The 22,375-nt window shown below is 42.6% G+C and overlaps 2 protein-coding genes across 3 annotated transcripts in view; both read left to right on the forward strand.

The window, feature by feature from the left end:
* LOC142575646 (vacuolar protein sorting-associated protein 33B-like) overlaps positions 1–15,205 on the forward strand; it is a 62,862-nt gene extending 47,657 nt beyond the window's left edge. For both annotated transcript variants that reach the window (XM_075685173.1, XM_075685172.1), the window contains exons 12-19: positions 3,002–3,070; positions 3,530–3,594; positions 5,480–5,581; positions 9,006–9,200; positions 9,961–10,065; positions 10,990–11,080; positions 11,674–11,766; positions 12,595–15,205. In XM_075685173.1, the coding sequence (XP_075541288.1) occupies positions 3,002–3,070; positions 3,530–3,594; positions 5,480–5,581; positions 9,006–9,200; positions 9,961–10,065; positions 10,990–11,080; positions 11,674–11,766; positions 12,595–12,674 (800 nt within the window). In that variant the 3' untranslated portion in view covers positions 12,675–15,205. The remainder of the gene's footprint in view (positions 1–3,001; positions 3,071–3,529; positions 3,595–5,479; positions 5,582–9,005; positions 9,201–9,960; positions 10,066–10,989; positions 11,081–11,673; positions 11,767–12,594) is intronic.
* A 4,546-nt stretch (positions 15,206–19,751) lies between these two features.
* Positions 19,752–22,375, forward strand: part of LOC142575647 (cyclin-L1) — a 29,178-nt gene continuing 26,554 nt past the window's right edge. Inside the window, exons 1-4 of the mRNA XM_075685174.1 lie at positions 19,752–20,013; positions 20,635–20,709; positions 20,824–20,933; positions 21,803–21,923. Of these exons, the coding sequence (XP_075541289.1) occupies positions 19,783–20,013; positions 20,635–20,709; positions 20,824–20,933; positions 21,803–21,923 (537 nt within the window). The 5' untranslated portion in view covers positions 19,752–19,782. The remainder of the gene's footprint in view (positions 20,014–20,634; positions 20,710–20,823; positions 20,934–21,802; positions 21,924–22,375) is intronic.

The raw sequence follows: 22,375 nt of genomic DNA on the forward strand, positions 1-22,375 counted from the left end.
ACAAAGAAACTCAGAGATGTGGTGCATGCATGAAATACTGTATGAGTTGCATTCACTACTGGCACATACCCGGGATTTCTTCTTTTTTTTGGGGGGGGGGGGGGCAACCCAAGGTAAATTTTCTGCACAAATGAGGGGTGGGGGGGTACCTTTACTAGCAGTAAATATGAGTATTGTCCACGTTCACCTAAAAACGCGTAAACCCGCATAGGAGAAATGAAATAAGGTGTATCTCACAGGTGTACACCTGTGAGATAGACCTCTTCTTTGCTTGACAAACAAGGAACCACATCAAATGTGCAGGAAAGAACCACAGAAATAACAGTGCCAAGAACAAGTAAACAAGCGAAAGTGTAAAATAAAGATTTGTAGTAGCGTTTTTTTTAAATCAGCTCTGGAAGAAATACAGATAAATATATATTTGCGGACCCTCGTTTACTGCTCTACCAAGTTAAGTGCCAAAACTTACTCTTATTGCTATTTGGGAAGTTGCGTAACGATGTGTGGCTGCCAGTCCCGTACAACCGCATAGAGTGCAGGGCGCTGCGGTTCTAGAGGTACTGCGCCCACCGCGGTAGGAAGGAAATACACCCACATAAGCATAGCTGAGAAGTGGCTATGTCAGGCGGTTAGACTGATAACGGTAGAAGCGTCACTCAAAACACACGGAATCATTCTCTGCTTCTGGTGGCATTTTTTCTACTTCTTATTAAATAAAAAGATGTTGATCCATAAATAGTTCCACAAGCAACAATTAAATTTGTTGATTTTCGTTTTTTCTTCCTGTTTGGCTGTTGCCTCGGCTCTCTCCCTTAGTAGATTGCTTAATTTCTCAACTCCTTGTGACTCTTGTTTCCAGTTGCCAGTTTTGCATGCAAAGTGCGGTACAATTACGGAAAAACCAAACGAGCTAACAGGTGACATTCATTTTCCTTGTGGGTTTAACGATTATTGGAGGGTTTGATCATGGACGCTGTTTCGCATTATGTTATTTTCCATCTTATCTAACCTATATCACGGGTATGTGGTTATGAGGATATGTCAGCGTCACAGTGAGCTGTCACTCGAGGAAATAATGAAACAAAAAGAAAAGTTAAACGCAGATGGCGTTGTCTCTGGCCATAACTCGCTCCATGAGCATACAGGCCAGCTGACTACCGAATCCCTTTCCCGGTCCCTGGATTAGTCGAAACAAAGGTTGAACTAATGAAGCAACAGCGATGTGCGTGACCGTTGAATGAGTGATGACAACTGAACGCATCTCGAGTTAATCGTGCGGGCACAGAATCGATGTGAAAACTGGCCTTCACACCCCGGAAGATGCCAGCAACTACCACCATCCAAAAGGATAGAAAAAGGCAGCAAAATTTGGACCGCCGAATAGCTGTCAAGTCTCAAAATTGATTTGGCGGTGCTTTAGCAATGTGTGTGAGGAGTGACGGCACAGGTGGGGTGGGGGGAGGGGGTCTAAGCCACTTAGTTTTGGGGGGGAGGGGGCCAGCCCCTTCCCTTGGTATGTGCCTGATTCACTATGCTTATGACGATTCAACATCTGGCAGTTTAGACTAAGTTCTTCTGTTGTGATGATGATAATGATACAGTGAAGGCTAATGCATTTTTGCCTGTGTTGTTGATGGTTGCTTTTCAAATCCCATAAGTTACTGTTAGTGCCTCAAGAACCAATGGATGTTAAAAGATAGTTGAACAACGCAATCATGACTGTGACCACTTTGTACTTTGCCTTAGAAATGGTCTTTGGTCTTATTGACTGATCTGATTTTATGGAGAACTGTTGTTTGCAGTGAGGTGAGGAACATTTAAAAGGACACTAAAGAGGAAAACTACTTTAGCTGTGTTGATAGATCACCGTTTCACAATGAAAAAAAAAAAAAAAGACATTCTCACCACAAGAAGATTCTTGGTAGGGCGGAAAAGACGCAAGAACAATAGAGGGCTGGTGACGCCTTCTTGAAGTTCCCGCATCAGCTCCCTGTGTCATATAACATGTCCATTGTGTTATAATAGAGCCACAGATTGAACTGAGGAAGTTTCAATAACTTTTACTGAACCACAATGGCCAAAATGCAAAAAAAATGCTTTGCAATCCATGACGTCACACTGATGTACCTGTCCTGGGGTTCCGGCATGAAATTTAAAAAATTTAACTTGACCATCCTTTTCTCTTGTAATAACCCATATTACCGCAAAATCACTGAAAGTAGAATTCTTTAAGAAGTCTAAGCTCATTCAATGTTTCTCTTTAGCGTCCCTCTAAGGGGGCCCTGAAACACTTTTCTAACTAATCATAGAATGGCCTCTCTTTTAAACTGTGTTGTTCCACGAATATCATGCTGCAAAAGGGTGTTTTGAATTCTTCACCGATAAGTGGAGTTATTGCACCGATACACGGCTTTATCTCTTGTTTCGCCTCCACCAGTGCACTCAAAGCTACACAGCGGAGAATCCAAGAGGTCAAAGCTCCTGCCAAAAGTTTGGCGTTGCAGCGGCGAAAGGGCTCGACACGGCACGCTGCTGCCATCTTGGAGGTCACGCGCAGAAGATACAGCTACGCACAGTGCAAAAAGAAAATGATTTTTTTGTCTTTTTTGAGATCACAGACATAAACTTTTCATTTATGCAACTCAAAATTAGCAATATTTTATTACCAAAAGTGTTCTTGCGATCACAAAATCAGCCATTAGTGGCGGTCGGCCAACTGCTTTCGATCAGCTTTCGATGGCGAAGTTGCGGATGCAAGAGCGAGCGTCTGTTCACCACTTTTGACACGAGATTGTAAATTCCCTGCTGCATGCAGGGCCATAATATTTGGCTCACACTTTTGCAGGAGCCTCGTTAACAGATCGGCAACATTGTTTACTATGTTCAAAAAGTGTTTCAGGGCTCCTTTAAGAAACAAACTTTTCATCCACATGAAGTCTTGCTTATGCTAGTTTCCTATATCACTTTCTTGCTTCCTTTCCCCTCTTGTTTTTTATTTCAGACATTGGGTCATGTGAAGTTATCAAAAACTCCCGCACCAATTTTGAAGGGCAGCTGAGAACAGAACACAGTAAGTTTGGATATCTGTAATCGGTCTCTTCTTAATATTGACATGGTATGCTACATCCATTTCATAGTGCGAGCTGTATCAATTGAATGGGTCTACAAGAAAAGAAAAACCCACCTGTATGAGTGAACACCAGCGTACACTAGCTGTAGATCTTTAGCCCATTTCATAACTGCCAGCTGAACTGTGTCAAGTGGCAGATGTCATTGTATCAGTGCTCCCTCTGGCAATTATTGTAGGAAACTCAAAGATTGCATGTATATTTGTTAAAAATTGGGCACTCCTATTGTACGGGCACTGTTAAGCATGGCTTGCTCTCATATAGTGTGTTTTGTCTTATGCGCTCTGTAATTGTCTTGTCCGGCGAATAGTTCTCGAAATGCAAAGAATTCATGAACTTTGTTGCACGTTCTCCCAGAACATAACTCAGCAAAAGTTGCTGCATTTCTGTTTCTATGACAGGTTTGCTGGAAGGCTTAGAAGTGAGGGAAGGAATGAACTTCATAGAGGAGTGCATCAACCGGCAGGTGAGGCCAGCAGACACGTACTCGCACTTGCTTTACCATTGCCCGGGCTCTGATATGTAATGGGGAGTTTTAGCCGCAGCATACGCATATTATCGTTGCCACATTATTGAAATACCGGTATGAAGCCACATACAGTGTCATTGGCATCCGAGTCTTGTGACACTGTTTCCATTTCAACTGTGCAGGTGTCCGATAGCCTTGGAGTGCAGTGTTAGCTTTCCCACTGTTGTAAGCATTTTAGCAGTGACTCAAACCTCCCAATGCCACTCTTATCTCAGATAAAGAATTTAGGTCAATAAAAGCTCACTTCAGCATCTTCCAGTTGAACTAAATATTGCGACGAATCACCAACTACCATCACTACTCTGCGCATTTCCACCATGGCACTCTGTTAAAACTCAAGAGGTGAGCCATGTGCTCATGCACCTAAGCAACAAAGTGTGCAGATGGCTGGCAAATGAAAACAATGTAACCAAACTGTGAGGTGTTTGTTCTCTTGTGGGTTTGCTGCATTGCGCAGTAACATGTCTAATTGCATTATAGTTCTTTTTGTTGAAGTAGAGCATCACTCGATATCAATGTTTGTTCATGTGTGTTGCTTTTGTTCCATCTCTTTTTGGCATTGTGTTGCGCTTTGCAATCCAAACAGCAACCAGGCTTAGACATCTGCGGCACATAGAAATGCTGTTTGTGAGAAACATAAAAATTTGCGTTGATAGCTCAGCGCCTGTGCTGCGTGCATGTGTCATCCTCTCTTTGTCAGAATTTCTTTGCGCTCCTAGGCTTGAGCATGTTGCTCAAACTGAAGTTTTCTCGGCCATCAGTAAAATTGTAGCATGAGTTTTCTGGTAATGGGTCAATTAATTTATGGTCATTATGTGAGGAAAGCCAAACTGCAAGTTGAGAAACATTATTGCTCAAGCAAATGAGAGACTAAGAGCAACATTTAGCTCGGAGCCTACCCAGTTATCCGTATTGAAATGCTTGTGGCACGCAGACATATACTCTCATTAGACAACCAGTTGGCGAATTTCAGTCGAAACTTTTGTTCAGTTTGAAAGGAAGAGTCAAATTCTAGCAGCACTTGGCAGAAGGCAGTTCTTTAAGTCATCAGTATCAGCCATCAGTACCTTACAAAAATTGTAAAATATCATCAAATTAAGAAAAAAAGGAAGAAGAAGAAGAAGAAAAGTCTTGCACCAAGGTTACAGCTTTGTGAAAGGCTATTGGTTCATCTCACATAAGTGGCAAGCAGCGCAGCATGACAGCAGTTGCCAGTCAGTGCTCTTGTTCTGTCCTTGTTTGTCCTGTTCATGTTGTTCTGCACTGTTTGTCCCTTTTGTAACAATTTGTAATGCTGTTTCAAAAAAGAAATGTCAAAGTTATGTTAACTGCAGCCATTGGAGAAACAGAGCAAAGAAATGTAATGTATTAGTTTGTCAATTTTGGCAAAACATTTTATTCATTTGCATGGGTTTTGAGAGAGCCCCACTAAAGAAAGTTATAAGCATATTTTATATTGGTGTACTGTATACCGATTTGGTCAGATTTATAAGTTCTATGGGATGCAGTTTAGAGAATTGTAGTGCCTGTATTAAGGACAGCTACTATTGAGTTCTAAACTTAAACTTGGTGTCCTCATTTTTCTCCCCCGAACATTTTCAATATTCAGTCAATTTTGGGAAAAGAACCTGCTTCTTATGGTCACTAGCATCTAATTTTAAATGTAGCAAATTTTACTCAAGTCAATGCAGGAGCTGTTGAATGAGAGCATTTCTATGTTTCTCGATTGTTTATTTATAGGGAGTTGGGGAGGGGTTATGTAGAGTTCCCAAGTAAACATTTGTTTATTCATCTTTCTGTCTCTGTACCATAATCACTGCAGCAATCTGCAATAGGCACCTTGCGCCTTCTTTGCCTGCTGTCACTCACTCAAGATGGCATTCCATCCCAGGAGTACAAGACCCTCACGCAGCAGTTTCTGCAAGTGAGTCATGTCATGTCCACGCTACTGCTATTTCTCTTTACACTTTGCATTGCATTTAAACCTATAGATTTCACAGAAGATGGGACAGAATGTTAGAGACACATGACACACTCAACATGTGTTGCAGGTTGGAGGCGGGTCCTACGCGGTCAAGCTCCTTCATAGGTGTTACGGGCACCAACCAGCTTTCTGGCATGCACATGAACCTCTAGGGTGCTTACCCCAGAGGCACACCGGGGCGCAGGTGCAAGCATGACACACGCAGTGATGACAAAAACCGAATGCTATATTGGGTCTTTCAAACAGGACAGGTTGGCTTCTGAGATGCTTGATGAGTAGGCAGGAGGCAAGCAAAGAAGACTCTTGGGTATCCAGCCGTGCTTTGTTCCGCGGTCTCCTGCTGCCAGCGCCAGTTGCTTGTTGTTCTGTCATGGTCACTTTGAAAGATTTTGATTCCAGCCCCCTCCACTCTGATCAGTCTCTCGCCGTTGTCCCCACGAAATTCTTTTTGGGCACAGGCTGTCCCATTCGGGACCTCATCACTCCAGTGTCACTCGTGAGGGTGACAAGCGGGTCGAGCAAGGGTACATCGGGCATCACGCAGCCGCAAAGCCACCAAATTCTGCTGTTTCCCACAAGGTGATCAGTGCTGCCAGAAAACCATCGCTGTAACTCTCATAAGAAGTGGTAATGTTACTCGAAATGTTTCTTGTGTAGTGAGCAAATGGGGTCTTTTTGCAGCTGGTTTGGTTTTGTTTTCTCCTTGTTACATTCTCAGTTGCATGCACATTGTCGCATGTAGTCATCATCTCACGCACGTTTTATGCACACACGCAACTTTTGCTAACCTTATGATAAATGCCATTTGGAAGTCAGCTCTCGTTGTTTATGTTGCGTGCTTTAAGTTCGTGATCTATTTATTGTGTGCTCAGAGTATCTGTGCTTTTATGTGCACATGTGCCGCAATGTTGAAATAACTTGCTCTTGTACTAGTTGGCATTTATTAAAGGGCATATTTGATGCGAGAAGGAGTAATGCATGATAAGGAACATAAGAGATGACAAAGATAGATGCAGGTATGATTTTGTTGTGTTCCACTGATCTGGAGGCACATTTTATGGCCGTTGTTCTCACTAGGCTACAAGTTTGACTGTAGCTGCGTGCAGATGGAATGGCCTTAGAGGTTTTGATGTCTGGCGGCTCCACTCTAGCGGTTTGTTCTTTTTCCATGCTTACATGGAGAGCACTTTAGGCATAACACAAGAACAACTACAAACAACGGAGCGTGCAGCTGGCTGATATGTTCCTCGAGTAAAATACCTGGCAGCCAGAGTTCATTACACCTGCACACACAGTTACATGAAAAAAGTACAGTCAAACCTCGATGTAACAAACTTGATTATAACAAAATCCTCGATATAATGGAGTATTTCAATTTTCATAGCCTCTTGTCCATAGAACACCAGGTAAAGTGTGTTTGTATACGATTTCAATATAACATAGTTTTGCTTTCACCACAAAGGAATACCGAGACAATAAATGGAGACTTCCAGGGGCGCAGATGGTCAAATGACATAATAACAAGCGGCTGCTTGCAAACGCATCTCTCAAATCGTGCGCGGCACAACAAAAGCGACCTTGAAGTGGAGCTGCATCATATCTAGCATAAAGTCCAAGTGTGATAAGACCCTATCGCACCCCGTGCACTTTGTACTTTAGACGCGAGTGAAAGTGTGCGAAGGTGAGGTAACAAAGATGGTGGCTTCACGGGTGCCGCCTTCCCATGCGAACATAGGGAAAGAGGGGAGGAAGGGGAACCGAGCTCGGGGTAACGCGACCAGGTGGCATGCGAGGGAGCGCGGTGTAAGTTGGCCCGCGTCTCGGCTGTGGCTGCGCATAGATGTAAACGCTGCTGGGCGCGTACGCCGCTGCACACCATGCTTTACAGGTAAAGTACCGCGTGTGCAAAGGCTGGGCATGCCGAGACAGCGTGGCATCATGTTAGCTGTTTTTCCTGCACGTTTAGTATTGGAGGTTGCGTAATCTCGAGTTTCAGCGACTGGGAGCTAGAGACAAACGAAGCATTCGCTCCCCGCCGCCGGCACTTTTCCAAATAATGTTGTCCCAATGCAGGTAATGCTATTAGCCACAGGGGCGGAGTGCATGCGAAAGTGTGGCTGGCTTCGCTTAGTTCGTTTGCCAATGTGAAAATAGCCTCGACGTTGCATGAAATCATATGATTCGTCGCCAACTCCCAAATTCATCAAAATGAATTGTTTTCTCCTTCAAATTTGCTTTTTTCGATTGCCTGATAATTAGGAAAATTCTGTGGCCCCTTTCCGTGTATGAAAAATCTATCTATGACTGTACTTATTCGCATAAAAGGTCGAATTTCAATAGAACGAAGTTTCCATATAACGAAGCAAATTGCCAATTTTAGCTACTTTGTTATATCAAGGTTTAATATCAAGGTTATATCAAAGTAACAGATTGCGATTACAATTATTTCATTAAAAATGCAATTGATTACAGTTACAAATTGGTACTCCACGAAAGTAATTGAGAAATTAGTCTAAAGTAATCAATTACTTCAATGTTACTTCCCTTCAATCTTTTATTAACCTTGCACAGATGCAGTAAACAGACCGACCTGACCTGGAAGTTTCAGTGCGTCCTCTGCAGCCCTTCACTCATTGCTTATCTTCATTATCGATTGCTTTTCAAAAATCTTGTTGGTCACCGTCCCTCATTTTTGTTGCGAAGACATCAGCATGAGATTGTCGTTACTCGGCACTTGGACCCTCCGTGAAGTGCAGCGCTTCATTGCTGCTGGGACGTGGGGAAAGGCACTCCCAGTTGGGCCAGTGAAAAGCTGAAAAAATGGTCCGTATGTCATTACCTGGCACTAATGTGCTAAGCGACCATCACTGTTGAGACGTAGTAGCACCAGTTGACTTTGTTGACCAACATCTTGTGGAGCGTTAGGATGAGGAAATAAATACTGAGCTTCCTAGTCTGCCTGTCTGAACATGTGTATCCAAGAGGCTACTGCTTGGCACAACCCCGTGCATTCTGCATTAGTTCCCATGAAATTCAAGTGTGCAAAGCTGTGCTGTCTATTGCAGCTTGTCCTGTCAATTATTCATGTAAATGGTTACATGTGAGTGGTTACTCAAAAAAGGTAATTGAATTATAGCGAGCATAATTAAATTACATTACCGAAAAACTTAATAGATTACAGGTAATTAATTACATGTAATTTGTTAGGTACAAGCCTGCCACTGTAGCATGTTGAATGGTCCTAGAGGGTTGCAGCGTTAGATGGAATGGCCTTTGGTCATTTTGATGTTATGAGCTCTTTGATTCTTCTGCGAAAGCAAAAGCTTTTGCTATTTGTGAACAGCTGCATGCGTTACGATTTCAGAGCCACGGCCATCACCATATGTGGACATTCCATCTTCTAAAGAAGCTTGGCCTGTGCCAGGACCAGGGAGCAAGCCGAATAGGCGGGGCCGCCGCTTCGGCTATGGCTCCAACCCTTGCCAGCAAGGTGGCTGCAGCCATGGCGTCTCTTCCAAGGGCAACACGTTTCAGTGCCGTCACCAAAAGGCTGAGTCTGGTAAGGCTGCAGGAACCACAACCACAACAATGCTGCTTCAACCACAATGCTGCTTATGTTGGGAATATGGTCAGCCTGATGTTAGAATAGGTCATCTTTAAACAACACCTGGATATGGTTTTAACCATTGAGCTTAACCTTTGAGTGGGCGGGCAGGTGGACAAATACACATGCATGCGCGTACATTAAAGAGCTTATGGATGCACTTGCGAAAAAAACCTGTAAGCATCGTAGAAGTGTGTGTCAGTCTTTTTCGTACTTGCTGCGCACATGTGTAGGTAGGTAAAATGTCATTAACTTTTAATAAATCTTATCATTTGCAAGTTCCAGCACTTTGTGTTGCATTCGAGGTATTCCGTGTGCTTGTTTTTAGCTCTGCATTTATTCAAAATAGAAAACAAAGGTAATGTTGCTAGTATATCAAAGCCTCTGTGCCCACAAGTAAACTGAGCACAAGCACCCATTTGCAACGAGAGTTCTCAATGCCTTGGTCAAACACAGCGTCCTTGGTCAAACGCAGCATTACATGGTGTCGTCACTAGCACTCCCTTTCTTGTCTATTCCTCTAGTCTCATGGTAATGTGGTAATGTGCATGCAGAAGACTAGAATTCTCTATTAGGTACTTAGCTGCTGTTGACTACTTCCTTAATACGGCCTTCCTGCCAGCTGAGCTGCCATCAGATGCACATAAGTGTTTGCCTTGTGCCATGCAGCGCGACACGTTCTATTCACATTCCTGTTCACATTCCTGTTTTCCAGATTCCACCCAATGCTGGCGATAGCTATGACCTCAAGAATCCTCGAGACATGGGCTATGTGTTCAGTGGTGCCTACATCCCAGTGGCATGTAGACTGGTGGAGCAGGTGTGATGGCTTTCCTTATGTGAATCACATTCTGACCACTTTAGTGAAGTGTACTGTGATGTTTGTTTTTGGGCCTTAGCGCTTCACTGACTAAATTAAAAGAAACAGTCTTGAAAGTGTTCCAGGAAGCTTATAGTGTGCAACAATCACATATATTAGGAAGTGAATGAGAATACATCAATTTTTTTACATTGAAGCAATCAAAGGTTTACCAGCAGAACAAGTCAAAGGTTTGGTTTTGCTTCACAGTTTTCAGACACTTATGCATTGATAGTAATAACTATTTTAATAACTAACAAAAGTATTAAGCATTCAATACAGGTGCGCACCCAACAACTGAATTGCCATGCAAGCTGGTTAAAAAGCATTACTTTAACAAGTGGCATCAAGCAAGACAGTCTCACAGAATTGACAATGTAATCATGTTCATTGCTAATGTGTAGGTGTATTATCATCAAGGGAATCCTGAGATTTGAAGCTAAGATAAAATTGGTATGCACTGCTTGCATTCTCTGAAAGAGGTTTGCTTCACCATTGTTTGAGCATAATGAAGCATCAGAATACTTTTTTTTGCCCCACTCTTGTAGTTTTGTTTGCCTGCATGAATGGCAGTTGGAAGAAGAATGTGGCATTTTGAGGCTGTAGTGGTCATTTTATTCTTATGCCCGAACTTGGCATTACCCCTGTAGTTTGGTTCTTTAGCTTAATCTTCTAATGTAACCTAGTAATCTTCTAATGTAACCGTGCAACAATGCTTCAGAGCAACACATCGAATGATGATGACAAAAAGCACTTTCTGCAGTTGTCTCCTGCATGTGTTTGTCTACGTTATGTGAAAGATTTCGTGGTGTGTGCCATACACTAACCCCTTGTACTACTTACCGAAGATAAGGTCACATAATGCACATGCTTGACGTATTGCAGATTCTTTTGAAAGATGGAATTCATGGCTATGAAGATGCCCTGAAGCTTCTACCTGGCTCGACCACAACATACACCAATCCACATTCTAAAGGTGTTAATGCAAACATACACTTCTTTATGTATTATAGTACAGTAAAACCTCGTTCATATGTACTCGCTCAATAAGTAACTCCAGTTTAAATATATGGATGATGGCCCTTCCGTATCCAATGCAGCTAGTGCGTTGACCATCATGAGGGCGTTAGCAGAGAAGTAGGGCTTCATGGAGAAACTGGCTTGCAGCTTTGCTAAGTTTGGTGATGCGATCGTCGCTACAAGGCTGCCACAGTGGCAAGTGAAAATCGCAGATTTTTTTGCGACCTGCTTGCAAATAAAACTTGTCTTCGTGTGTTTGAGTAAGAATTACAACGTTTTCTCGCTGGTAAGTCTGTAGCCACTCTTCTGCCATTGTTGGTTAATTAGTACATCGCTTAGTGCGTACCTGATCCACGTTCCCTGCCAATTACGTATTAACAAGGTTTTACTGTATTCTGGTTGCCAGTGAATCTTGAATGTGTTCTGTAAAATAGTATAGATGAACCTTAGTGTGCCTGAATATTTTCACTGGCCACATGTGCTTGTCCTTTTAATTACAGAGCCCCACTCTTTCTGTACACTTATTTACCATGTGTTGTTCCCACGTAGATCCTTCGCAGGCTAAGATTGTCATGGTGTATTTCCTGGGAGGTGTGACATTTGCAGAAATTGCTGCACTCCGGCTTTTAGCAAAACTGAAAGGTGAGGAGCCATTGCTCACAGGCTGATTAGAGTGCTTTTTTATTGAAGCAGCCATGATAGTCACTAGAGATGTGATTTCGCGAATGTGTTCATATTGATAATGTTGCAGAGAATGTTGCAGGTACAAAACTGTTAGATGCATATCTGAGTTTTAACTGCATGCATATTCATTCGGTTTGAAGACTTATCGCAGGAGAATGCTAAGAATGCAAGGATCCTCCACCTTGCACACTTCTGCAAAACTGGTTTGCTTGTCCGATGTTGCTGCACTTTGAGTCGCCTATTAATTAGGTCTCGTACTGCCATATGCTAGCCTCTTTCTTGGTTAGCTCATATGGTAGAACGAATGCCCTGCAAACACATTGGTCCCAGGTTCGATCTTTAGATCAGGATTAAATTTTCTTTGACTTTGAAGCTGTCTTCCCAAAAGACCCGCATTGGATTTCTTTGTAGCTTTGTGCTGCTCTTGAATGGATGAAAATTTTTTTCGTGCATTACACAAAGCATTGCATTCTGATGTTCTGGACTGCTTTATACAGCACCCAGTTTCCAGTATCCGTGCACAGCAGTATTTATAGCTACCTAAGATGAACAAGCCCTTGCTTTGATAAAGATTTAGAGAGAATCCTTCACACCTAGTTTTAGATAACTCTTTGATCAATTGTGCTTGTCATGCCAGCATCGAATTAGTGGATGTTCAGTATAATGGCAGATCAAAACACCAACTTATTCATTCGGTGACAGTTGTGCTTTGGCTTGACACCCACCATCTCTTATACTGGATCGTACACTAAATTTAACTTTCCTTCTCTTTAACATTCTTTCCAGGTTACCACATACTGGTCGCGACAACTGCCACCATCAACGGCAACAGCCTACTCGAAAATGTCATCATGAAGGGGCGATAATGATGGATGCAAAAGGAGGAGCCGACATCATTGTGGTCCAAATACAGCTGTGCGCACCAGTACCACTGCGCTGTTCCCTAGCTTTTTGAACTGAGGTGGCTGGCCATCTTGCCATATGTAAGGCACCCAATGTGTGGTTAGATCAGCTCTGCAGCACCTCTTGTGGGTTTAGCCATTTCCTTGCTGTCTTCTGCTGTTCTACTTCTCTCGTTACTGTGAATGTTCTCGTTCATACCTGCCGCATCATGTGCAGCACCATCAGTACATTGCCCATTGTGAAGGGTTTGGGATTCGTTGGTTTCAAAACGGTCGAAACTTGCGAATTCATTTAGCATTATTGCAGAAAAGATGTGCCAGACAACATGGACGCAAGGAAGAATAATGAACGACTAGTGTTATCACCCGCTAAAGAATAGCACGAATGGAAATACTGCCTCGATAAGAAAGTTCTGCAGTCCTTCAATAGATCAGTTGTAAGTAGCGCATCTTGTGTGCTGTACTCTTTGTCGTGTTCGTGTTGTTTGTTGCTTGATTTCTGCAATCAGTTTTATTTCCCGTTTGGCCAATCAGCTCGGGGAATGTGCTCCACTTCTCTGTTCTGACAAAATCGTCTGCTGTGGCTTTCACGTGTGGTGATGACAGCGTATTGCGTGTTGCGGCGCCTTGTGCAGAATGAGACATTGTGAAAGACTGAGACATGGAAAAGAGCAAATGGGGGCGTTGTGGAACCTGCCTGACAAGAATTTGAGCACTTGCCAGTGTGTATCAGTCTCGATGAAAACCCTTGGCATTGTGGAGCAGAACATATACAGCGTACTGTTATTGTGCACAAGGGAAATGAAAACAAAAGTTGTGGCTCTCTGGAGTGCATTTTTTCGTTGCCATTTCAACATTTAGTATGATGCTGGTGGGATTTTAACTCATATGCCCAGTCCGGGGCTTATGCCATGTTTGGCAACGAGACGTGTAGCGATGCGCTGTTGCACTCATGAGTTGTTACCTGTGAGCGGTGTTCTACATTATATTTTGACGTTCACATTTTTCAACGATAGTACTTGACTGTTTGTTTGTTTTCACGCTATAACTCCCATTCACCCTACCTACTTATTGTATCTAGCATGTTTGACCAAATCTCGTGCAGTTGGCAAAACATTTTCACAAATGAACACAACCAGCCACTTACAATTGTCATGCCATCACAATGGTGTTTGCATCACAAGCTGCTGTGACTACAGTGCAAGACACAGCTGTTCATGTGCCGGTGTCACATTGTAAGCTCACCTGGCTTGCCGGTGTGTGGGAGATCATTTGTGCATCACAGCTCACTGGGAGGCTGGGTATGTCAAAGATGCAAAGCGATCAGCCAGGACACCAATCATGCCCATGATATAGACATGGTTTGTTCTCCCATAAAAAACAACCATGCAAACAAGCAAGCTTGCATCAGCCCATTTTGAAGTTGTCCGAATGTACGTCCGATTCTATAAACACCATGATTTGATGTCTTGAAGCTGATTGTTTGCACGCTATTCAATTCGGCATTGCAATGTAATCATAGGAAGTAAGAGACTTCAACACTTAAGGTTCGTGTACCATTAGTGAATTTGTAAACCTTTTGGGACCCATATACCAAAACCTTTAAAGGATAATTCTAGTAACACATGATGTGCAAATTACCAGACGATGCTGTGATCACACTTCCTTTTTGACTGACTGTGCACACATTTTCTCCTGTTTGCACAACATTTGTCTTTTGTCAGTCTATAGAGCCACTCCTGGAGTGCTGGGACACCAGTGTAAGCCTGATTCTCTTGGCTTTTTTTATGCACAGATGCTTCACGATTAGAGGTTATCTAGAAATGAGTTGACGTCACAGCAATGCACAGCGATCCAAGTGACACAAATGGTTCACAGCAACATGAATACACTTAAACCAATCAACAGTGGCCAAAAAAATTAATTAAATTAAGCTTTAGCCTGGAGCCAATCTTTCGACGAGAGCGCTTGTCTTCGTCAAGATGCGAAAAATACAAGTGCACTTTAGAAACTTGGCTCCAGCCAGAGACATCCCTTGTTCACCCACTGTTGATCAAAGCACAGGGAGAAACTTGAGGTTGATTTTTGGGACATAGAGTTGCAAAAGCAGGCAACTTGATATTGGAGTGAAGTGATGTCTCTGTTTTCTCAAAACTGCATTTAATCACCTTTCTACAAAGCAGATTCCTCTTGCCAATGCCACACACACCATCTCCAATCGCTATAATTATTGTACCCCAAACATCACATGCCTTTTTCTGATGACTTTGCTTAAGGAATTCATTTGGTGTGAAGCTTTTTCCTACCATTGGATTAATAGGAAGATTTAGCTTGTCCGTATTATTACTGCAATACCGGAACCATGGATGGTAGTAGTAAGGCTGGTAGCGACATCTAGTGGTGCTTTGTCCAAATACAGTGTGTTTGGAATTAATTTGTGTTGCATGAGTGTTCTTATTGAAGAAACATAATAAAAAGGACAGTGTGTTAACGGTTATGTCGCTACCAATGCTTTTCACCAGCAGTTAATTGGAATAGGGTGGGTCATTGCAGTACATTAGCTTTGTGTGCTGTCTAGGTCACAAGATGTCTCTACTGGCATTGATGTCATAAACCTCTCTGATAACCTGGCATTCCACAAATGCTAATATGTTTACAGACCAACTAAATCTATTTAATATCTTGCCATATTGTCTGCCACTCCAACAAGACTGGCACGCACCTTTAGTCAATGACCAGTTTGTTTAGAAGTGGCAACTTTTAGCTCTTAGTAAACTGGGCAAATTTTTTTTGTGCTGAGTGTTTTTTCTCTTCTGGTTTGGCATTGTTGGGAGTCCACAGCAAGCAAGGCTGTAGTAAACGAGGAAGAAGTGTGCATTGTGAAGAAATTGATCTTGAGAATATGGCTGTGTCCAGTATGGTGGCCTGCAGCTGTTGCAGTAGAAGAGTTCCGAGTTGGAGGAATCGCTGAAGTCATGCTAACGTTTTTTTCCTTGTGTGTGTGTGTGTGTGTGCATGAACATGTGCCTTGAGTTTCTTCACGAAAAATATTTAAGGCCTGCTTGTGTTGGAGATGCTGAAGGGTGACTAAAGAGACACACTAAAGCAGCTTAGATAAAGTGTTCATTAAAAACACTGTGCTGTTTAATTTTTAGCCGATCGCTTGATTATTGCTGAAGGCAAGGAAGGTTATTAAATTTTGCACCAGAACTCCGGTGTGGGTGCATTAGTGTGATGTCGTGGATTGTAAAGTATTTTCTCGTAGTTGGGCCATTATGGCTCAATAGAACTGCTTGAAACTTGCCGAGTTCAATCCTTGGCTATATTAAAATACATCGTAGACAATTTTTACCGGTAAAGTATTAACTGGGCCCAAGCAGATGCCAACAAAACGCATGTCACAGCGAGTTGGTGCAAGAACTTAAAGGCCACTCGTCTTTCATTTTTGTGTCTTTTCTGGTTTATCAAGCCTCTTCTTACACTGAGTGTTTTTTGTTTTTTCGAAGGGTGGGGGAGGAGGAGGTATTGTAGAAGGATAAGTTACTTGTACGCCTCAAATTATTTTTATCTTTAGTGTCCCTGTTCTGAAACCATGTTAGCACAGCTGCGTATTCCAGTCAATGAATTTGTGTTAAGTTCAGCTTCTAGGGACCACAATTTTTTTTTATTGTTGTAAATATGAATTATCTGAAGTTGAATAAAGTATGGTTAAAAAACAAAATAAATTATTTGTTGCATGGATGGATGTACGCACCCAGTTGTGTTTGAACAGGTGTGAAAACAGGTGAACGCATAATGCCTGGTCGCATTCGCAGCGGCTGGTCAATGGCACCATGTTTTAGCGATGCCCAACACCAGTTGAATTATTTAACGTATGCATATTTTGCAACTGTTTGTGAGTGATGAATGTTCTCCAAGCTGCTGTCCTTGGTAAGACTTGTCTGTCCCAGGAAGCACCAAAGATTTAATTAAACGAAAGTAATTGTTCAGCGTTGCTGAATTAAACCAGTTCAGAACTGTGCTGGAAAAGTAGCTGGCCAACTAAAATTTTGAGATTTGTTTGAATTAACCGGAATTTTGAATAGTTGGAGTTTGAAGTATCGTGCTTTTACTCACTGCATTATACCAGGCACAGTGGCTATGGTATTTGGCAGCTGAGGGTGAGGTCGTGGGCTTGATTCCTGTCTCCTGTGGCTGTATTCTTACGGGAACAGAATGCAAAAACGCTAGTGTGTTGTGCTTTGGGTGAACGTTAAATAGGTGCTCAAAATTATTCTGGAGTCTTCCATTACGGCATCCTTCATAGCCCACTTTGAGTTTTGGGGCATTAAATTTCCCAATTGAATTTTAATTTTTTCTGTAGTATACCCTGTAACCTCAATGAATTGTTCAGCTTTTCACAAATCGACATCAATCAATTTGACCAGCCATTAATTTTGACCATGTTTAAGAGTTTTGATCCAGAAAGGTGCGTGGTGCGTTTTGCACGTTATTGTTTTCTTCTAATTTGGGCATTGGATTATTCATTTCAATTTTGCATGTTATGTTTGAATTAACACAGGTCTATTGTGATTGAGGTTGCACATGTGATACTTTGCTTTTTTACATGCTATACTCGCATGTTTTTTTTATTTCAGGAAAGAGTGCAACGCATGCCTGTAAACAGCTTGGCAAGGCCGTTATTTTCTTTTCATCATATGAACAAATTTCTTAAATTAGACGTGAAAACTTGTATTTAACTGCATGACGGCTTTAGGATCCTCTGTCGTAGATGTTCTGTGACCGTTGTGGCATGTCTTGGATAATCCTAATTTCTTATATATTGTGCATTTCCCAACATTTTATATTCACATTTCAAGCCCTCATTTTAGCATTGGCAATATAGGAACACTGTCATTGTCAGGTTAAGTGTGGTACTGTTTTGTAGTGGACCATGAGCTAAAAATACAAATTTTCATGCATGAATGTATGAGCTAGGTTTGGCCATTTTTTTTCGTAGTAAAGATTAGAAAGATACTGGTTGCCTGAGGAGGATACAAGAAAGGGATACACAGATGACAAAACATGCTAAAAAGTGTCCATTTTGTCACGGTCGTGTAGACGAATACACTGCCTTGTAAAGAAACAAGAGGACAAATCAATCTGGCATTGCGCAGGTGGACAGCATGTTGTACATGTATTTTTTGTCGATTGACTGCTTATTCTTGCCTTTTGTGCCTTTACGCTATAGCGCAAATCCAACATCACTGAGTCACAAAGTGCTTGGTTTGCTTTCAAAATTTTTTTGAGTTTCTGTGCTTGTTTTGTGTGCTGTAAGCAGTAGGTATCTGAAGAATTCAATAGAAATGCATAGGAGTTTTTGTTGAAAGGCAAATTCATGGCAGAACACGACCAAGGGAAACCCCTTTTGAACAACATATAATTGTGAAATTGTGAGCAACATCATCATCAGCCTATTTTTATGTCCACTGCGGGACAAAGGCCCCTCCCAGCGATCTGCAATTGCCCTGGTCTTGCGCTAGCCGATTCCAAGTTGTGCCTGCAATTTCACCAGTTCTCTGCTGTCCTTGACTGCACTTCCATTCCCTTGGCACCCATTCTGTGACTCTAATGGTCCACCGGTTATTGGCCCCTATGCATTACATGTCCTGTCCAGCTTCATACAGTTTCTCCTAATATTATTTAGAGTATCGGCTATTCCCATTAATTCTGTAATCCACTCTGCTGGCTTCCTGTCTCCCAATGTTACACCCATAATTTTCCATTTGATTGCTCATGACATGGTCCTTCTCAAGCTTATTCATGGTTAATTTCCAAGTTTATGCCCCATATGCTAGTGCTAGTAGAACGCAATGACTCTATACACTTTCTTTAAGGATAGCAGCAAGCTCCCAGTTATGATTAGATGTACTCTTGCATAGGTTCTGAAGGTTGGCTACCAATCTTGAACTCTTGTTCTCTTAGTAGGCCATAGAGTTACTATACTTGTGCTAGGCAATCTAAAGTTATCTTTGTCTTCTGCAAACAAATCTTCAACCCTACTCTTACACTTTCACGGCTAATGCCCTCGATGTTGCTATTCATGCCTATGAACATAGCTGATGACGAGAGAATTTAGAAAGTTTGTCTAGGTGTGGTTTTCAGGTTACCAGTGCAAGGAAAACAGACTGAAAGTATGACAGTGCCGTCTGGCAAGTAGGCTTATTTAGGAAAAAACGTAGCCCAGCATAATTGATTATTGTGTTGTGCCTACTCCAATCTCCACGGAGGAGACTGGGCAATGGCTTAGCTGTGACTAGCAGCGACACCCAACGTATGCGGCACTCGTGAGGCGTGTTGGATAGAGGTCATTAAAAACGAAAAAAAAAATTCCTTGCACGCGGTTATGTGACTCCATCAAGTCCGAGATTACTGGAACCAGAGATACGGGTGCTGGCAAATTTGCCGAGAACTTTCTCGACACTAGCGCTTCTGCTCACGTTATTTCTGTTCATTACTGTCCGAACGTTTTGCATTTTCCGGCACAGAACATTTCGCGACGCATTGCTGCATCGTACTTTGCTTCTCGGCATTTTCGCTCTTCTAACGTGCACTTTCTTTTTGTGTGTGTAAAGGATTTTTGCGCCTTTTCTACGTTCCTCGGAAAACTTTGTCTAGGTTCTACCAGACTTCTCCATAAAAAGAAGTGAAGTCCGGTGTACATAGCGCTGGTACCCTTGCTGTACGTCTTGCTCAATCCCACAAGTTCACGTCACCCTAGCACGACGCAGGGCAGTCGGGAAAAATGAAACGTATGCGAAACGTTTGTGGAAACGCAACGCGAGCGCCGAAGGACGTAGAACAAATGCGTTGGTATGACTCATGCGCTCTCAAAAAATAGTTCCCCATTCCGATGTAGGACTCTTTTTCTGTTTTTATAGAACCAATGTTAATGACTGCAAAAATGAGTAATAAAAGCTTGTTTCTATTTCTGAAATGAAAAACTGGCCTTAAATATTGATACAAATAAAAGTACAGCGGGGTTACCCGAAGGCGTAGTGATATCTTTTGGTACCTGGCGGCCGTCGTCGGGATGATCAGCGGTGTGAAGATGGCGGTTGTGAGTGCGCAAAATAACTCGGATGGTGCTAAACCCAAGCACGGGAAAGTTATTTTGTTATTAGAGAACTGCATATTGCCGCCTGAGAGATTGCTGTCAACTCCATCAAACGCCGACGGACTGGATATCAACGCCGAAACCGACCTGAGGATACTCGGATGTGAACTCATTCAAACGTCCGGGAAGCTTCTGCGGCTACCTCAGGTAACTTTGACCTCAATCTTGAACGTACCTGTTGTTTTATAAGCTGTGACCTCAGCAGTTGTCACTGCCGAACATGTTTCAAGCCTTGTAAGCTCGTAATCGTAGTTATTTGTTGCACTCATTGCTAAGCCTAACAAGTTGGTCTGCGACCTCGCGTCGCAGGCGGCTCGCAGACTTCTTTTTGTTAACCATGGTGGGTAGGTCTTGCGCGATGTTGGTTGCGGTGACTGTGTGATGCGTGGAAGTTTTTTTTTTTTAGTGTGGTTCGTTGGCGCAGCCCGTGTTGTAATTCGCCAAATGTGTCATGTTGCCGCGATCGCAGTCCGCATAGGGCTTCTAGGAGCGACGTACCATTGCCGCCCTGCTAAGTACTTCCGCCAGGACGTTGGCCCTGTGTTTTCCAAACCGCGTAGCACCCCGCTGTACGTGATGATAAAGTAACGCTGATCTCTAAGCTGGACGTGATAAGTTGGAGCCTAGGCGAGCATTTTTACTCGCGATTTGCCTTTTTAGAGCGTGCCGTGTTTACCGAAACGCTTAAAAAAAGAAAAATTATCCCGTGAAATTATTCAATAGCTACGTCAGCGTCCCATGTAATGAGTATTTCGTTTTTCTTTATAGGTTGCAATGGCGACTGGTCAAGTGCTATTTCATAGATTCTATTTTTCAAAGTCTTTCGTCCGTCACAGCATGGAGGTAAGGCCCTATGTGGAATGTACTTGAGTGTGGGATTTCTTTTTTTTTTTTTTTGCATGAACCTAGCACCACTGTTAAAACATGACGATGCTGACGATGAGTTTCTATTGTCAGATTGTGGCCATGGCATGCATAACACTTGCGTCCAAAATCGAAGAAGCCCCCAGAAGAATTAGGGATGTGGTCAACATCTTCCATCACATCAAGCAAGTTAAAGGAGCAAAGTGAGTAGACTATATTTTTTTTTTCTCATAGACTGAGTAGTCTTGCACACATGTTTTACAACACTGAAGATCTCAGCTTGGTTTCACAGTGTTAGGAAGGGATGTCACTAGATGCTGCAATGACGATCTCTGGTTGGAGCTGGTTGCTGTTAAAGCTCTCCTGTAGTAATAGTGGCACTTCAGCTTTGAGAAACCAGAAATTTGTGAGTAGACGTCAGAAAAGGGTAAGCGTGTCATGCATTGCAAAGCGCTACACCTAATTTCGTAGGTTCACCAAAATAGTAATCACCTGGCTACCAGTTGCCACTTCTGGGCAAATCGTAAATGGAACGATGTCAGTGCGTGGAAAAGTTGTGCAGCGGCCCAACTCCATGAGATTGGGATGCTGTCCTGTCAAGATGTATTCAAATGCAAACAATTACGGCACTACCTTAGTGTGTTGTTTCCAGCTTCACCCGCATTTTGTAACAGTAGCTTAATTTAGGCTTTAAAGCACACACTTCGAACTACTCCATGTCAGAAACCGTTTGCAAGTCTATTGCATGTCGAATTTGCATATAATTTAAGTGCAACAGGCATTGTGATTTGTTATTTCCTGATCACGGTTCAATTTATGATCTCGTATTGCGAGATGTTAGTGGGAATAAAACTAGTATGCAGAATGGTTTAACTGGTTTCATTATTGTTATTTAAGGGGATTGTGGAAGCAAGTAATCATAGAAGATGAGCTCTGTAACGCCTACCGCAAAGTATTTTGAGAATGTGCCTAAGGGCGGGTTGTTGGTGTGGTCTTCCTTTTCATTTGTGAGAGGGAACTTTTCCTCGGCTTTCTCTGTTTAACTACAGTGCCGTGCTTTCGTTTTGGACAGAAACATACAACCGCTGATTCTAGACCAGAATTACATTAACCTCAAGAACCAAGTCATAAAGGCTGAGAGAAGGGTGCTGAAGGAGCTTGGCTTCTGTGTCCATGTCAAGCACCCACACAAGGTGAGGTCTCTTTGGTACTTTTATTTGAGCAGCTAGCATTGCTTGGGCCATTTCATAACCCATGTATTGGAGGCCTAAATGCAAGCTAAGGTGGGTGTGGGTTTTAAAAAAGCCACGCATGAAGAGCCATGCTCTAGACTAACGCAAGCCCTCTTAACTTTTCGTGAGTCTCAAACAAAGCCTGTATACCCTTAAGATTGTAGCGATAACCTTGATATATGCCTACTGCTTGTTCATTATGATTATGCCTGCCTGGTTCTTCTGTGTTAGGTGCGAGGCTTACTCTGGTAGTTTGATACATTGATCACAGGTGGCAGCTGGACACCTTGCGGCGCTAAGAGCATCTCTAAGGGGAATTTTAGTGAGGTGTGGCTGGGCGTTACGTTGCTGCACTGCCTGCAGACATGGCACTGCAGGATCTAGGTGTGTGCTGTTGAAGCTATAGCAGTCTA

Source organism: Dermacentor variabilis, chromosome 3 (assembly GCF_050947875.1).
Source record: "Dermacentor variabilis isolate Ectoservices chromosome 3, ASM5094787v1, whole genome shotgun sequence".
In the NCBI taxonomy this organism is placed as follows: domain Eukaryota; kingdom Metazoa; phylum Arthropoda; class Arachnida; order Ixodida; family Ixodidae; genus Dermacentor; species Dermacentor variabilis.